Source organism: Ahaetulla prasina, chromosome 1 (genome assembly GCF_028640845.1).
Source record: "Ahaetulla prasina isolate Xishuangbanna chromosome 1, ASM2864084v1, whole genome shotgun sequence".
Classification (NCBI taxonomy): domain Eukaryota; kingdom Metazoa; phylum Chordata; class Lepidosauria; order Squamata; family Colubridae; genus Ahaetulla; species Ahaetulla prasina.
The window spans coordinates 220,572,730-220,588,082 of NC_080539.1; the positions used below are offsets into that span (position 1 = coordinate 220,572,730).

The 15,353-nt window shown below is 37.5% G+C and overlaps 1 protein-coding gene across 1 annotated transcript in view; it reads left to right on the plus strand.

Annotated features, from left to right (window-relative positions):
* LOC131202409 (sodium channel protein type 1 subunit alpha-like) overlaps nucleotides 1-15,353 on the plus strand; it is a 108,474-nt gene that overhangs the window by 55,153 nt on the left and 37,968 nt on the right. Inside the window, exons 8-12 of the mRNA XM_058191360.1 lie at nucleotides 2,307-2,370; nucleotides 3,324-3,465; nucleotides 3,614-3,820; nucleotides 13,048-13,347; nucleotides 14,632-15,012. Coding sequence (XP_058047343.1) covers nucleotides 2,307-2,370; nucleotides 3,324-3,465; nucleotides 3,614-3,820; nucleotides 13,048-13,347; nucleotides 14,632-15,012 — 1,094 coding nt within the window. The remainder of the gene's footprint in view (nucleotides 1-2,306; nucleotides 2,371-3,323; nucleotides 3,466-3,613; nucleotides 3,821-13,047; nucleotides 13,348-14,631; nucleotides 15,013-15,353) is intronic.

The following is a 15,353-nucleotide window of genomic DNA, read 5'->3' on the forward strand; positions in this document are numbered from 1 at the left end:
GTCAGTTCTCCCATCATAAACATTTATGCTAGGGTAGTTTGCCATACCACTTAAAATAAGAATGAAAATACATATGCAATAAAATAATTTAAATAGTGAACTCTCGAAATGAAAGACCACTGCCTCCCTCTCCCTAGGTTTGATTAGGATGATTCATCCAGCTCAGTAAAATAACTTAATTTCCAGGTCTTGGTTAGTTATAATTCCTTTTTTTCCCCTCCTATAGGAATAATCTATTTCTAGGAAGGAATCGATATTTTGTAGGCACGTCTTTGATTATGTACCATCACATGTGTTGTTGACTCTTAGAGACCAAATAGATAAATATTTGGTCTCTAAAACTTGGCAACTCCAAATCTCAACCAGCAAATGCTCAGTCTTACATATTGGAAAAAAGAACCTAAACATTAAGTACAAGCTTGATGGACATTACCTTACAGATGACCCCCACCCTGTTAAAGAACTTGGAGTTTTCATATCAAATGATCTATGCCAAAGCCCACTGCAACTACATAGCAAAAAAGGCTCTAAGAGTTGTAAACCTAATCTTGCGTAGCTTCTTTGCCAAAAACACTACACTACTAACCAGAGCATATAAAACATTTGCTAGGCCAATTCTTGAATACAGCTCGCCTGTCTGGAACCCATACCACATTTCTGACATCAATACAATTGAGCGTGTGCAGAAATATTTTACAAGAAGAGTTCTCCACTCCTCTGATTACAACAAAATACCTTATGCCACCAGACTTGAAATACTAGGTTTAGAAAATTTAGAACTACGCCGCCTTCGACATGACCTGAGTTTAACTCATAGAATCATCTATTACAATGTCCTTCCTGTCGAAGACTACTTCAGCTTCAATTGCAACAATACACGAGCACACAATAGATTTAAGCTTAATGTTAACGGCTCCAATCTTGATTGCAGAAAATATGACTTCAGTAACAGAGTTGTTAATGCTTGGAATAAACTACCTGACTCTGTGGTCTCTTCCCAAAATCCCCAACGCTTCAACCAAAACCTGTCTACTATTGACCTCCCCCCATTTCTAAGAGGTCTGTAAGGGGTTGGCATAAGAGCACAAGTGTGCCTACCGTTCCTGTCCTATTGTTTCCTTTCATTATATCCAATTAATATAGTTATTACATACTCATACTTATATATATGCTTATATATTTATTACATGCTTATGCTTATATATACTGTATGACAAAAATAAATAAATAAAAAATAAAAAATAAATATTTTCTCTCGGCAATCTATCCTTACCTTGGTCTTTCAGATCTTCCCACAGGGCACCTATTGCCATTGTAACTGAGTTTATCTACCTTCTTTCTGGTTACCCTCTTCTATTTTATTCTGCCTTTCCCAGCATCACAGCCTTCTCCAGAGAGCTAGGTCTTCATATAATGTGTCAGAAGTAGGATAATTTGAACCATTTGTACCTTGAATAATGCCTTTAGTTTTTTGGGTCTCCATGCTAGCTGCTACCTGCATAAATGGATTAGGATTTTCTTTTTTAAAAATTCATTCTTTGATTCTTGCAGCTTTTCACCTGGGCTTTTGTTTTTTTGTTTTTTGCCTTTATATACCATGGTAGGATGAAAAATGGCTAATGAAGTTGGAAATAAAATTTAATAAAATAGAAATTAAAAATGGGTGGGAAGAGATTGGCCTAGTACTTTATAAGTAATTTTTTAAGGTTTCTCACAACTTGGAGTTAAGTATTTGAAGGATCCTACTAAGATTGAGAAGTTGGGAAAAGCCATTTTTTTCAGTCAAAAATCAAACTTAGTTGCAACTCAAGAGCAGTTGCATCTTCCAAATGGGTTTACAACAGCTAAGAGGACCAGATCTGCAAAGTCTGAAAAGTTTTCTTTTGCCTCTTAAATATCACTGCATTTAATTCAACTTGTCTAGTCTCAGTGCTTTTGCTTAGTTGGAGAACAGAGTGCAGGTATCCTTGGCTTCTTGCTACTATGAAATTAAGGTTACAAGACCTCTCTTGAATAGAACATATGCAGATAGAACCACTTGTAGGCCATAACAATTTTAATGGTCCCTGTGAGTTAGTTTTATATCATGCCTTCATTTTAACCATTCAACCTTATCTAATTTTTATGTGAGTTCCTTGTTCAGTCCTTCTGCACAAGCACCTTTTACAATTAGGCATTGTTACTTAACTACTGCTTGCATAGGAACTGCTGGTAGAATTATTGCAGGAATGAAGGGCCATTGGGCAAAGTAGATATAGATTGGGTTAGGAATGCTAACTCTTTTTATTTTATTTTTATTCACACAGATAATTTTTATTTTTTGGAAGGACAAAATGATGCTTTGCTTTGTGGCAACAGTTCTGATGCAGGGTAAGACCTATTATCAAACTTTTAAAATAGCTACAACAGATTTTGATATTGGCCTGTACATTATAATTGATTTAATGTATGTTCTGCCTTATACATTGGGACTAATTTGCTCAGATACAAGTTTTAATGTTTACTAAGGTAAACTCTGTCATTATTTAATTATGTCAAATTGGAAATAAATAGTTGATTGATTGATTATGTGCCATCAAATCATTTTCAATTCCTAGCAACCACGTAGATTTTCTCCATGAATAAATAAATAATAAAGAGATGAAAAAGAAGGTAATAGAGTCATGAAAAAACCAGAATTCCAGTGTGTTTTTGAAGTAGCTGTTTCCCATGCAAAATTGCTTCAATAATGAGAAAGAACAACAAGCATATATAGGGAGAAAAATGCTTATTAAGTATTTGAATATGAATTCATCTAATTTTATATTTTTAAGTAATTTATGAAATTAAAGTCAGTTATTTTTCTCTGAATTAGGCCAGGTAAATGGCCAGGAAAAAGAATGTTTATTGACCAAAACTCTGCACAAATAATCAATTTATGAAAATAATACAATGCATTATTTGAATTATTTGCAAAAACATATGGGCATTAAAATTGTAAAGCAAAATGAATAGATTTGACCTTGAAAATTAAATATTAAGGCAAACTTTTAAAAAATCTATCAGACTAATATAGGAATGGCATTAAGTTGAATTTAGGAATGAAAACATGAGAAACTGAAGGAAATTGAAATAGATACATTCACTGATGAGCAGAGAAACATAGAAATAAAGGTTTCTGCTTGCTAAGAGAATGGGTAGAAAGATGGGATACAGCCGTCTGGGGGAAAGAATTGGGTCTAGTTCTTCCCTTTATACTCAGCTGTAGGCAAGCATGAATTCTATACATGGTAGGTATTTCATTAGCATTAATGAATGCACTTGTATTTATTTGTTTATTTCAGTCAATGTCCAGAAGGCTATTTTTGTATAAAAGCTGGAAGGAACCCAAACTACGGTTATACAAGTTTTGATACATTCAGCTGGGCTTTCTTGTCTCTCTTTCGACTGATGACTCAGGATTTCTGGGAAAATCTTTATCAGCTGGTGAGAGAGAATTATTTAGGTAGCAATATCTTAAGCATACCAGTTTCAAAAGAATGTTAGATGAGTGATTCAAGCATAAGTGGCATGATGCTTGGGTATCACATTTATATATTTGTTTTAAAATGTCAACTGTTATTTTTTTCCCCAGACTCTTCGTGCTGCAGGCAAAACATACATGATCTTTTTTGTCCTGGTGATTTTCTTGGGTTCTTTCTACCTGATCAACTTGATCCTGGCTGTTGTTGCCATGGCTTATGAAGAGCAAAATCAAGCCACCATGGAAGAAGCTGAGCAGAAAGAGGCAGAGTTCCAGCAGATGCTGGAACAGCTGAAAAAACATCAAGAAGCAGTTCAGGTATATTTTTGATAGGAAAAACCCATACCTGGCTTTAAATGTACAATAAATAAGCTCATGGAGGAATATAGCAAGTTGATATAAGCCTAACATAGAACTGCTACTCTTTAAAACATGGATGAGAAGCATGATTTTCCAGATATTGTTGAACTGCAACCACATTCCTCAGCCCAGCCAGCATGACCAGTCCATGACTTTCCAACATTTGGAAAGTCATGCAGGGAAATTGTACAATTCTCATATTTGCCTACAGGTTTAGGGTTATCCAACAATACTCCAGTTTACTCACAGAGAAAAAGGCCCAAAATAATAATTCAGAGACTAGAATAAAAAGGTTAAACTGGGTACAATTAACTCATTTATTGCCTGGAGTCTTCATTAAAAGAAATAAATAGGAGATTTCAACTGAGTTCCAAGTTAATGTTATAATCCACAAAAGAGCTAAAAGAAAGTAATATCCCTATGTACAATCTGGTATGCTCATATAAGACTGAAGGTAGTCCTCATTTAGCAACTACAATTACTTCTAGCAAAATGGTCGCTAAGCAAACCCCGTGACAGAGGGAGAGGGAGAGAGAGAGAGAGAGAGAGAAAGAGAGGGAGATTGCAAAGATTGCTGGTTGCTACTATCTCATTTAGATAAAGTCTCCTTGTGCAGCATTGCCAGGGTTATCTCACCCCAACATGTATTATTGTCAGCTAAGTGTATGCACTGATTAAAAATTGATTTTTAATTACTAGGTACTACCGTTGTATTTGTGAATGGTCCCTATCCAAGACAGTTATTAAATGAGGATTATCTGTACACATTGTTACAAAGCTTGGGCAAAGAAATAAAGAATATTTGACTTAGGGAGAATTCAGTTATGCAGTGGAGGCTGTTTGGGACATTATGCATTTCATCTCTTTCCTGCCTCTGTCCAGTAATTTCTGCTTGGTTATAAAAGGACCAACCTTTTTTCTAGCCCCAGGAAAGAGAGGAGGTAGGATAAAATGAGACTAATACATGATCCAAAACTCACCTCTCTCCCTCTGGATTTCTGGATTGAGAGTGTTCTCAGCCTGTTTAAGATGAGATACGTATTCTCTCTCTGTTTGCAGTTTGTGCAAGTTGCAGATAAACAGTATTTTTCCTTGAAAGCAAGTCGCCTTTTTTCAATAAAACTTTTGTTACCAAAATGTCCATTGGGATTGTAATATTGCAGCTGGTTTGCATACCTCTATACATATATCTGCAAAAGGATATACTTTATGTACATATACTTCAACCTAAATATATCCTACAGGAAGTTAAAAAGTGCTTGCTTCTTAATAAATATTTATTTATTTTATTTATTTATTTATTTATTTTGTCACAACATCATACAAAAAGATTATATAGTATATACACATATAAACATATATAGGAAGAAGAAAAGAAAAACAATAGGACAGGAACGGTAGGCACGTTTGTGCGCTTATGCACGCCCCTTATGGTCCTCTTAGGAATGGGGTGAGGTCAATAGTAGAAAGTTTTTGGTTAAAGCTATTAGGATTATGGGAAGAGACCACAGAGTCAGGTAAAGTATTCCAAGCACTGATGATTCTGTTGCAGAAGTCATATTTTCTGCAATCTAGATTAAAGCGGTTTACATTAAGTTTAAATCTATTGGTTGCCCTTGTATTATTGCAATTAAAGCTGAAGTAGTCTTTGACAGGAAGGACATTACAATAGATGATTCTGTGAGTTAAACTTAGGTCTTGTCAAGGCGACGGAGTTCCAAGTTTTCTAAGCCTAGGATTTCAAGTCTGGTGGGATAAGGTATTTTGTTGTTTTCAGAGGAATGGAGAACTCTTCTTGTAAAATATTTCTGGACACGTTCAATTGTATTGATGTCAGAGATGTGGTGAGGGTTCCAAACAGGTGAGCTGTATTCTAGAATTGGTCTAGCAAATGTTTTATATGCTCTGGTTAGTAGTGTGGTGTTTTGGAAAAGAAGCTACGCAAAATTAGGTTTACAACTCTTAGAGCTTTTTGCTATGTAGTTGCAGTGGGCTTTGGCACTTAGATCATTTGACATGAAAACTCCAAGGTCTTTAACGGGATGGGGTCGTCTGTAAGGTAATGTCCATCTAGTATGTACTTAGTTTTAGAGTTCTTTTTCCTATATGTAAGACTGAGCATTTGCTGGTTGAAATTTGAGCTGCCAATTTTAGACCAAGCGGTTAGATGGTCAAGGTCGTTTTGAATGATAGAAGTGTTGTCTGTGGTGTTAAATAGTTTGACATCGTCAGCAAAGAGAACACAATTACTTGAGATATGGTCACAAAGATCATTAATGTATAGAATAAAGAGTGTTGGTCCAAGGACGCTGCCTTGAGGAACGCCACTCTTGACAGGAACAGGATTTGATAAAGCATTGCCAATTTTGACCACTTGTTGTCTGTTAGACAGAAAAGCAGATATCCATTTGTGGAGGGGTCCTGAGATGCCATAGGATGTTAGTTTAAGGAGAAGTTTATCGTGTACTACTGAGTCAAAAGCTTTGCAGAAGTCTATGTAGATTGCATCTATTGATTTGCCTTGATCTAGATTTGAAGTCCATATGTTTTTGCAGTGGAGAAGTTGTAAGTTACATGATAACTTTTTCCTGAAACCAAATTGTTTGTTGGAGAGTAGGTTGTTAGTTTCTAAGTGTGAGGTAATGGATTGATTGATGATAGATTCCATGACTTTGCAGGTGACGAGCAAAGGGAGATCGGTCTGTAGTTTTCGACTAAGCTGGGGTCTCCTTTTTTGAAGATGGGGATGACTGTGGCTAGTGACCAAAGTTTGGGAAGAGAACTGGTAGTGAAAGCTTTATCAAAGATAATACTTAGGGGTTCAGCTATATTAATGGAAAGTTTTTAAGAAATATGCACATAGACCATCAGGTCCAATAGAAAGCGATGGTTTTAAGTTGTGAAGAGCTTTACCAACGTTGTCTTCTGTGAAATCTATATGAGTTAAATCATCATAGTCATTGCTGGTTCGTTTGTGGAATGTTGGATATGTGTTATCGGAGTTAACAAAACTGAGCCAAAGAAAATGTTGAAGAGGTTTGCTTTGACTGTTTCGTCATTGCATTCTTTGTTGTTAGAATCTTTTAGTGGTGGGATGGATCTTGAATCTTTAAGTTTACTGTTGACAAAATTATAAAAGGCACGATTGGAATTTGTGCGTAGAAGGTTTTCTTCTTGCTTGGTGTGGTAATTTGTGCATTCAGTTTTTATTTGGTTGCATATGTTTCTGTAACGGTTTCTGAAGTTTGTAACATAGCCTTTTTTGTTTCTTTTCCAGAGGGATTTTTTTTTTGATTGAAGCTTTTTTATTGATATGGGTAGTTTGTTTTTCTTGGACATGGTAGTCATTCGTGGTACATATAATTTAATGACTCTATTGATTTCAAGTAGGAAGATTCTATAGAGGTCATCAGCGGTTATGCAGGTTGCAAACAGATTTTGCCAGTTCAGAAGTGAAAGATCGTTGTTTATAAGGTCGTAATTGGCTTTCTTGAAGTTGTAGTTGGGAGTTCTGGTGTTATGACGATTTAAGTATGGACGTATATTGAGACGAAAATCAATCATGCAGTGGTCACTGTTTGAAAAAGGTTCTTTAATTTGTAGTCCGTAAATTGAGTTTGGATTGTTGCAGAAGATGAGGTCAAGGCAGTTGTTGAGTCTTGTATTGTTAGTTACAAGTTGTTCAAGACCTAGGTTTGTAACAGCGTTGTATAGTGTAGTATGGATTGGGTCAGTTGAACATTCATTGGTTGTCCAGTTAATGAGAGGTAGATTTAAGTCACCCAGGAAGATAAGAGGGTATGGGCAAGAGGTAGTCCATGTTAGCATTGAGGTTAGCATATTTGCGTGGGTAATGTCATAGTCGGGGGCTCTGTAGCATAGTAAGAATCGAAGAGTAGTGTCAAGGGATAGGTCGCATACTATGGTTTCAGGAAGAGAGAGTTTATGTGCTACTTGGATATTTTTTAGATTCAGTGTCTTTTTGTAAAAGATAGCCACTCCACCACCTCTTCGGTTTTCCCGATCTGATCGATAGACTTGATATTCTTTGTTTGAGATAATGGAGTCAGGAAGGGATGAATTCAGCCATGTTTCACAAACAAAAATGATATCAAATGTGCCACTGTTTAATAAGAGGATAAATTCAGGTAATTTGTTGACTATGCTTCTTGCATTTATCAATTTGCATTTGAGATCTGATATGATTGGTGTTGAAGAGGTAAGGGGCGTGCATACCTAGTTTTGGGTGTTAGTAGGTTGGGGGTTGTGGACAATAGATGGTTGTATAGATGGTTGGATGGTAGTTTGGGTGTTTGGATGGATGGTTGTTTGGATGGCTGGTTGGGTGGATTGTTGGGTGGCTGTTTGGATGGCTGGTTGGATGGCTGTTTGGATGGCTGCTTGGATGGCTGTTTGGATGGTTGGTTGGATGGTTGGTTGGATGGCTGGTTGGATTGTTGATTGGATGGCTGTTGGTTGGATAGTTGGTAAGATGGTTGGTTGAATGGGAGGTAGGGGATGGGTACTTGATTGAATACTGGGATGGCTGGTTGATTGTTATGGGTGATGGGGGTTTGAGGTGATTTTTGATTGCAGGTTTTATTTTTATGCAATCAGCATGGTAGTCGATGTATAGGTTGGATTCACCATTGTCTTGTCTTCTTTAAGTTCTGTGCGAAGTTCACGAGCGTATCCTTTGTAGAAAGGATAGGTCAGGACGTGATCTAAGTTTACTGTAGGTAGGGTTGGATTTAGCAATTGAGTTTATAGTCTTTATGAATTTGCGTTTACTGTCCTCATTAGTGCATATAACTCTACAAAATCTTGGTGCTGTTGTCCCATCGCTGTTTTTATATTCTGGTCCATCTCTGGAGACAGCAATTATTTCATTTGGGGAGATGGTTGATGAATTATAATTTCCAATGATGTTGTGAATCTTATTGATATCTGGTTCATTTGTGTTTTCAAGTCCAAATAATATTGCATTATTTTTTTTTTGTCCTCTCTCCATTGCATCTCTGATTAGTTGATTAGTAGTTGTTTGTTGATTGGGTTGTGTTGTATTAATTTGATGTCTAGGTTGAGTTGTAAGTTGTATATTTTGTGGTGATAGATGAGTTTGGAAGAGATTTAGATCATTAGAGTTTTCATTTTTTAGTGTTGAAATTTGTTTTATCAAATCTGTGAAACTTTGTTCAATAACTGATAGAATTTTTTTCTAAGTTTTGTTCAATATTTTGTTTTCTTTTTTCTAGGTTTTGTTCAATATTTTGAATTCTTTTTTCTAGGTTTTGTTCAATAGCTTGTAATCTTTTATCTATGTTTTGTTCAATAGTTGTTAATCTTGATTCTAAGATTTTATCAGCGTTTGATTTTCTGGCTGGCATAATGATGATCTTTCTTATTCCTTTGTTATATTTTATTTTTTTTTATTTTTATTTATTTATTTATTATTATTTTATTTTAGTAATGATTAAGTGTCTGTCACTTAATCAATTATCTTTGATTTTATATCTGTCTCTTTAACTTTAAATGGTAGTCAATTTGGCAGTTGCTATGGTAATGGGGAGTCACTATGGTAACAGTGAGATTTGGCGGGAAATTTAAAATGGTGAGATAGGGTGGTTGAAGAAGCTTCTTTACAGGTGGCTGTAATGGCGGGAGATTCAAAAAGTCAGTAGAGGCCGGGAGACTGGAGTCTCCTAGGAACTCACCAGTAGTCCTGCAGCAGTCCTGCCGATTGGGGGATAGGTTGATTAGGGTTGTTGTAAATGTTGCTGGGCTTTTATCTCCTTGGTGGGAAATTTAAAGTTTGTAGCAATGTGGGAGGGCGATGATGGAGGGCGGTGATGGCAGCGGTGCGACTCACGGTATCGGCAGCGGCAGCGGCAGTCCCGGGTCTGGTGGGGTGGCTTTAGTGGTTTCGGGTGTCTCCAGCCGCCTTTAATGCGGTAGCGGTGGTCTCGGGTCTGGCGGCGGCTCTGGCGGCACAAGCGGTAGCGGCAATCCCGGGGCTGGCGGCAGCTCTGGCGGCGGAAGAAGCTGAGCAGAAAGAGGCAGAGTTCCAGCAGATGTTGGAACAGCTGAAAAAACATCAAGAAGCAGTTCAGGTATATTTTTGATAGGAAAAACCCATACCTGGCTTTAAATGTACAATAAATAAGCTCATGGAGGAATATAGCAAGTTGATATAAGCCTAACAGAGAACTGCTACCTTTAAAACATGGATGAGAAGCATGATTTTCCAGATATTGTTGAACTGCAATCACATTCCTCAGCCCAGCCAGCATGACCAGTCCATGACTTTCCAACATTTGGAAAGTCATGCAGGGAAATTGTACAACTCTCATATTTGCCTACAGGTTTAGGGTTATCCAACAATACTCCAGTTTATTCACAGAGAAAAAGGCCCAAAATAATAATTCAGAGACTAGAATAAAAAGGTTAAACTGGGTACAATTAACTCATTTACTGCCTGGAGTCTTCATTAAAAGAAATAAATAGGAGATTTCAACTGAGTTCCAAGTTAATGTTATAATCCACAAAAGAGCTAAAAGAAAATAATATCCCTATGTACAATCTGGTATGCTCATATAAGACTGAAGGTAGTCCTCATTTAGCAACTATAATTACTTCTAGCAAAATGGTCACTAAGCAAATCCCATGACAGAGAGAGAGAGAGAGAGAGAGAAAGAGAGAGAGATTGCAAAGATTGATGGTTGCTACTATCTCATTTAGATAAAGTCTCCTTGTGCAGCAGTGCCAGGGTTATCTTTTTTTTTGTTTTGTTTTGTTTTGTTTTACATTTATACCCCGCCCTTCTCCGAAGACTCAGGGCGGCTTACAGTGTATAAGGCAATAGTCTCATTCTATTTGTATATTTTTACAAAGTCAACTTATTGCCCCCCCAACAATCTGGGTCCTCATTTTACCTACCTTATAAAGGATGGAAGGCTGAGTCAACCTTGGGCCGGGCTCGAACCTGCAGTAATTGCAGGCTACTGTGTTCTTAATAACAGGCTTTTACCAGCGTGAGCTAAACCAGCCCCTTATCTCACCCCAACATGTATTATTGTCAGCTAAGTGTATGCACTGATTAAAAATTGATTTTTAATTACTAGGTACTACCGTTGTATTTGTGAATGGTCCCTATCCAAGACAGTTATTAAATGAGGATTATCTGTACACGTTGTTACAAAGCTTGGGCAAAGAAATAAAGAATATTTGACTTAGGGAAAATTCAGTTATGCAGTGGAGGCTGTTTGGGACATTATGCATTTCATCTCTTTCCTGCCTCTGTCCAGTAATTTCTGCTTGGTTATAAAAGGACCAACCTTTTTTCTAGCCCCAGGAAAGAGAGGAGGTAGGATAAAATGAGACTGATACATGATCCAAAACTCACCTCTCTCCCTCTGGATTTCTGGATTGAGAGTGTTCTCAGCCTGTTTAAGATGAGATACGTATTCTCTCTCTGTTTGCAGTTTGTGCAAGTTGCAGATAAACAGTATTTTTCCTTGAAAGCAAGTCGCCTTTTTTCAATAAAACTTTTGTTACCAAAATGTCCATTGGGATTGTAATGTTGCAGCTGGTTTGCATACCTCTATACATATATCTGCAAGAGGATATACTTTATGTACATAAACTTCAACCTAAATATATCCTACAGGGAGTTAAAAAGTGCTTGCTTCTTAATAAATATGTATTGGGTTTCAAGCCTAGTAATTTACTAAGTGGCATTTTTACACAAGTGGCACACGGGCAACTATTCATCATTGTTGCCAGTGCCACTTAGCTGGAAGTGGGGAGTAAATTATCATTTTAATTTCCAATTGTCCCCGCTCAGGTCTTTGTGAAAAGAAGTTAAACAGGCTCGGCTGGTTGATTGGCTTTACTATTGTTTTTTTATTGTAACCTGGAATTGATTTTTGTGTCCTCAGCTGTTTGTGATGTGGTTTGTGGTTCTAATTCTTGTATGCAGCCCAAAGCCATGGATTTGAGACGGGTGGCCATATAAATTGACCAAACAAATAAACCTATCAATGCTGGGAAAACTTGAATGCTGTAATACTCCCTAGCAGCAAAAACTATGTGGCTCCTTTTGGTACCAAGCATCTTAAATGAGCTCTGGTACACGCAGCCACGGAAAATAGTGGTTCCTTAGCCTTGAGAAAAGTATGGCAAGCCAGCTCTAGCAAGATAGGATGCAGCTGCTGTTTGGATCCCAGTGCCATTAATTTATTGTTGCTTCAGAATGGCACGGTATTAGGAATGCTGATAGGGAGCCTAAAATGAAGTTTGCCTTGATTGCTCTGCATAAGGCCGCTCATCCTGTGGCACCAGCTGAGATGATTCCAGGTGCTTCTTTATGCTGCTGCCACGGGGACAATAGGACACCACTCCAAGTAGGACACTAAAATCACTTTGCCCGGAGCCTCCCAAATATGGAACAAACCCTTCTGATACTCCATTTATTTATTTGCTGGTTTATTTATTATTAAACTTTTATGCCACCCATCTTGCTGGGGGTGTGAATCTAGGCAACTTACAGACATTGCAATTAAAATTCACTGAAAACATTAAAACAATAAATGGGGAATCTTAAATTTAAAATGTGGTTAAAATAAAACTGAACCAGATAAAGAGGGGGGAGAGCAAAATGTGCACAGGGAGGAGGTAGAGTGGTTCTCTAATCCATTAGCCACCTCTAAAGTGCCATGCGCCCATTGGGGCCCCAGGCTAATTGACCCAGCCATGTCTTCAGTGGCTTTTGGAAGGCCAAAAGGGTGGATGTGCATTTTAGGGGACAGAAATCTGGTTCTTCAGATGTATGAAAAGGAGATCTAGATCTATGTATCTAGAATGGGGATACCTGGATTAGCTAAGTAGATAGAGAACTTGAATTGGAACTCTTTGTGTCATCAATGCCTTTTTCACTTCTTGTGTTTTTATCTGGTTTAAAAAGACCACTTAGCATACATTTCTTAAATTAGACAAACAAATGTAATATGGTAATATTTTAAGTGTAAGTGCAAGACAACAATAAATATTCTTTTTGTTTTTTAAAAACATCTAAATATTATGCAATGTTTTTTTTTTTCCTGGTGGATTTTCATGTTAAAATTAAGAAAGCTGCTCTTTTCATAAGACCAATAAAATATACCAATGCTACTAATGCTTCATGGCAGGCAGCGGCGATGGCTGCAGCAACTGCATCTGCAGAATCTAAAGATCCCAGCGCAGGAGGTGGAACGGGGGAACATTCAGAAAGTTCATCTGAAACATCAAAATTGAGTTCCAAGAGTGCCAAAGAAAGAAGAAATAGAAGGAAGAAGAGAAAACAAAAAGAACAATCTGGTGGAGAGGAAAAAGATGAAGATGAGTTTCATAGATCTGAATCTGAAGACAGTATCAGGAGAAAAGGTTGCCGATTCTCTATTGAAGGGAATAGGTTAACACTAGAACGGAAGCATTCTTCTCCCCATCAGGTAAACTGTGATAACTATGGAACTTGAACATTATTGTCTCTGGAAAAAGTAGAGTCTTGTTATGCTGTTCTGGAAGGGACTGATCTTTTACAAAACAACACTTTTGTTCATTCATGTTTGCTACTGGGAGGTTGAAAGCTTTTGTTTTTAAGTCTAGGGTGAGTGTTCTAGAGCAGGGGTCTCCAACCTTGGCAACTTTAAGACTTGTGGACTTCAACTCCCAGAGTTCCTCAGCCAGCTTTATTGAAGTCCACAAGTCTTAAAGTTGCCAAGGTTGGAGACCCCTGTTCTAGAGCAATAGTCCTCAAACTTTCCAGCTTGGTGGACCGGCATGGGGAAGGAAGAGGAGATGGTTTTGTACGAGTGGCATGAAGTGGGGTTTTGTATGCAAGCGCACATTGCTTGTGCGTGGGGAGCTTCACAGGGGCGTGTGGGCTCACTGCTTGTGTGGACCAGTTCCAAATGGGCCGTGGCCCAGTAGTGGAGACTCTTGTTTCAGAGAGTTAATTTTTCATGAAATGCAAACTTCACAGAGTTGTTGAAATCATTATTTGAAATACCGTACTAAGGGTTTACACTAACTCCGAATAATTTTGTCATGTTTCTTATGGTCCAGTCATGAAACTTATGAAGTCTACTTTGGTAATAAATTTAGTGGCAACAGATCATAATCCTTAACATTAGTATCAAAGAGATAACATTGTATTGCAGGCAACTAAATTTAGATATTGAGACTCAAGATAAGCCAAGGCATTCATAGAGATAGTGGAAGACAATGTTTTAATTTATATCAATGAGCTGTAGACTTCCTATTCAAAAAAACTTTACATTTTCAAAAATTCAATAAGTCTGTAGTACTCTGACTTTTTTCTACAGGCATTTTTGCAAAAAAGATATCCAAATGTATATTTAGTTAGAAGAATAATTAAATCACATTTAATTAAATGGGCTTATTCCCAAGTAAGCATGGATAAAATTTGAAGCCCTAGCACAGGTAGTAAACTAATTTTGATCTCAGGTCTTGGGAAGGAGAGTTTTAATAAATATTGAATTGTTGGATACTTGAAAGTTTTTTGCCTCACGTTTCCCTCTTTCAGTAGCAGCAACTCAGTGAAAAGCAAAGATAGGAACTCTTAGAGCAAAATCTATCATTAAAAAAGGACTGTCTGAGACTATATTTGCATTCTGTATGTCTGTGTGGAGAGGAGAACCCTTTCTTTTTATCAGTGGAGGTCAGGACTTAGATGGTTTGCTAACTTTCTATCCATTTGTCTTTTCTTTCAGTCTTTGCTGAGCATGCGTGGCTCACTATTTTCCCCCCGGCGCAACAGCAGAACAAGCCTTTTCAGCTTCAGAGGTAGAGCAAAGGATATAGGATCAGAGAATGACTTTGCTGATGATGAACACAGCACTTTTGAAGATAATGATAGCAGAAGAGATTCTCTCTTTGTGCCGCGCAGACATGGTGAACGGCGCAACAGTAACATTAGTCAGGCCAGTAGGTCATCCAGGATGCTGGCAGTGTTTCCAGTGAATGGGAAGATGCACAGCACTGTGGATTGCAATGGGGTGGTTTCCTTGGTTGGTGGACCATCTGTTCCTACATCGCCTGTTGGACAGCTTCTGCCAGAGGTGATAATAGATAAACCAGCTACTGATGACAATGTAAGGAAGTTTTAAATAGTTCAGGCATGGTGACCTTTTCTTAATGCACCAGCCAGTGTTTCTACAGAATGGAATCCCTGGGAATGATCCTTGGTTGGTCAAGCTGTGAATGCTCCTGCATCTTGTAATATTTTTTTTATCTACTACTAATAAAATCAGTCTTAAACATTATTATTTGCAATACAGTGGGGAAAAAAGGTATCTGGAAAATGTGCAAAATATTTTGCTTTGTGTGTTTCATATTCAGAAAAAACCTTGCCATATCTTATTTAATCTGGCTCTGAATTAATTGTGTCTGGCCAGGAACATCTTTCTCCGTAACCAAAAGGAAGTTAAATCTT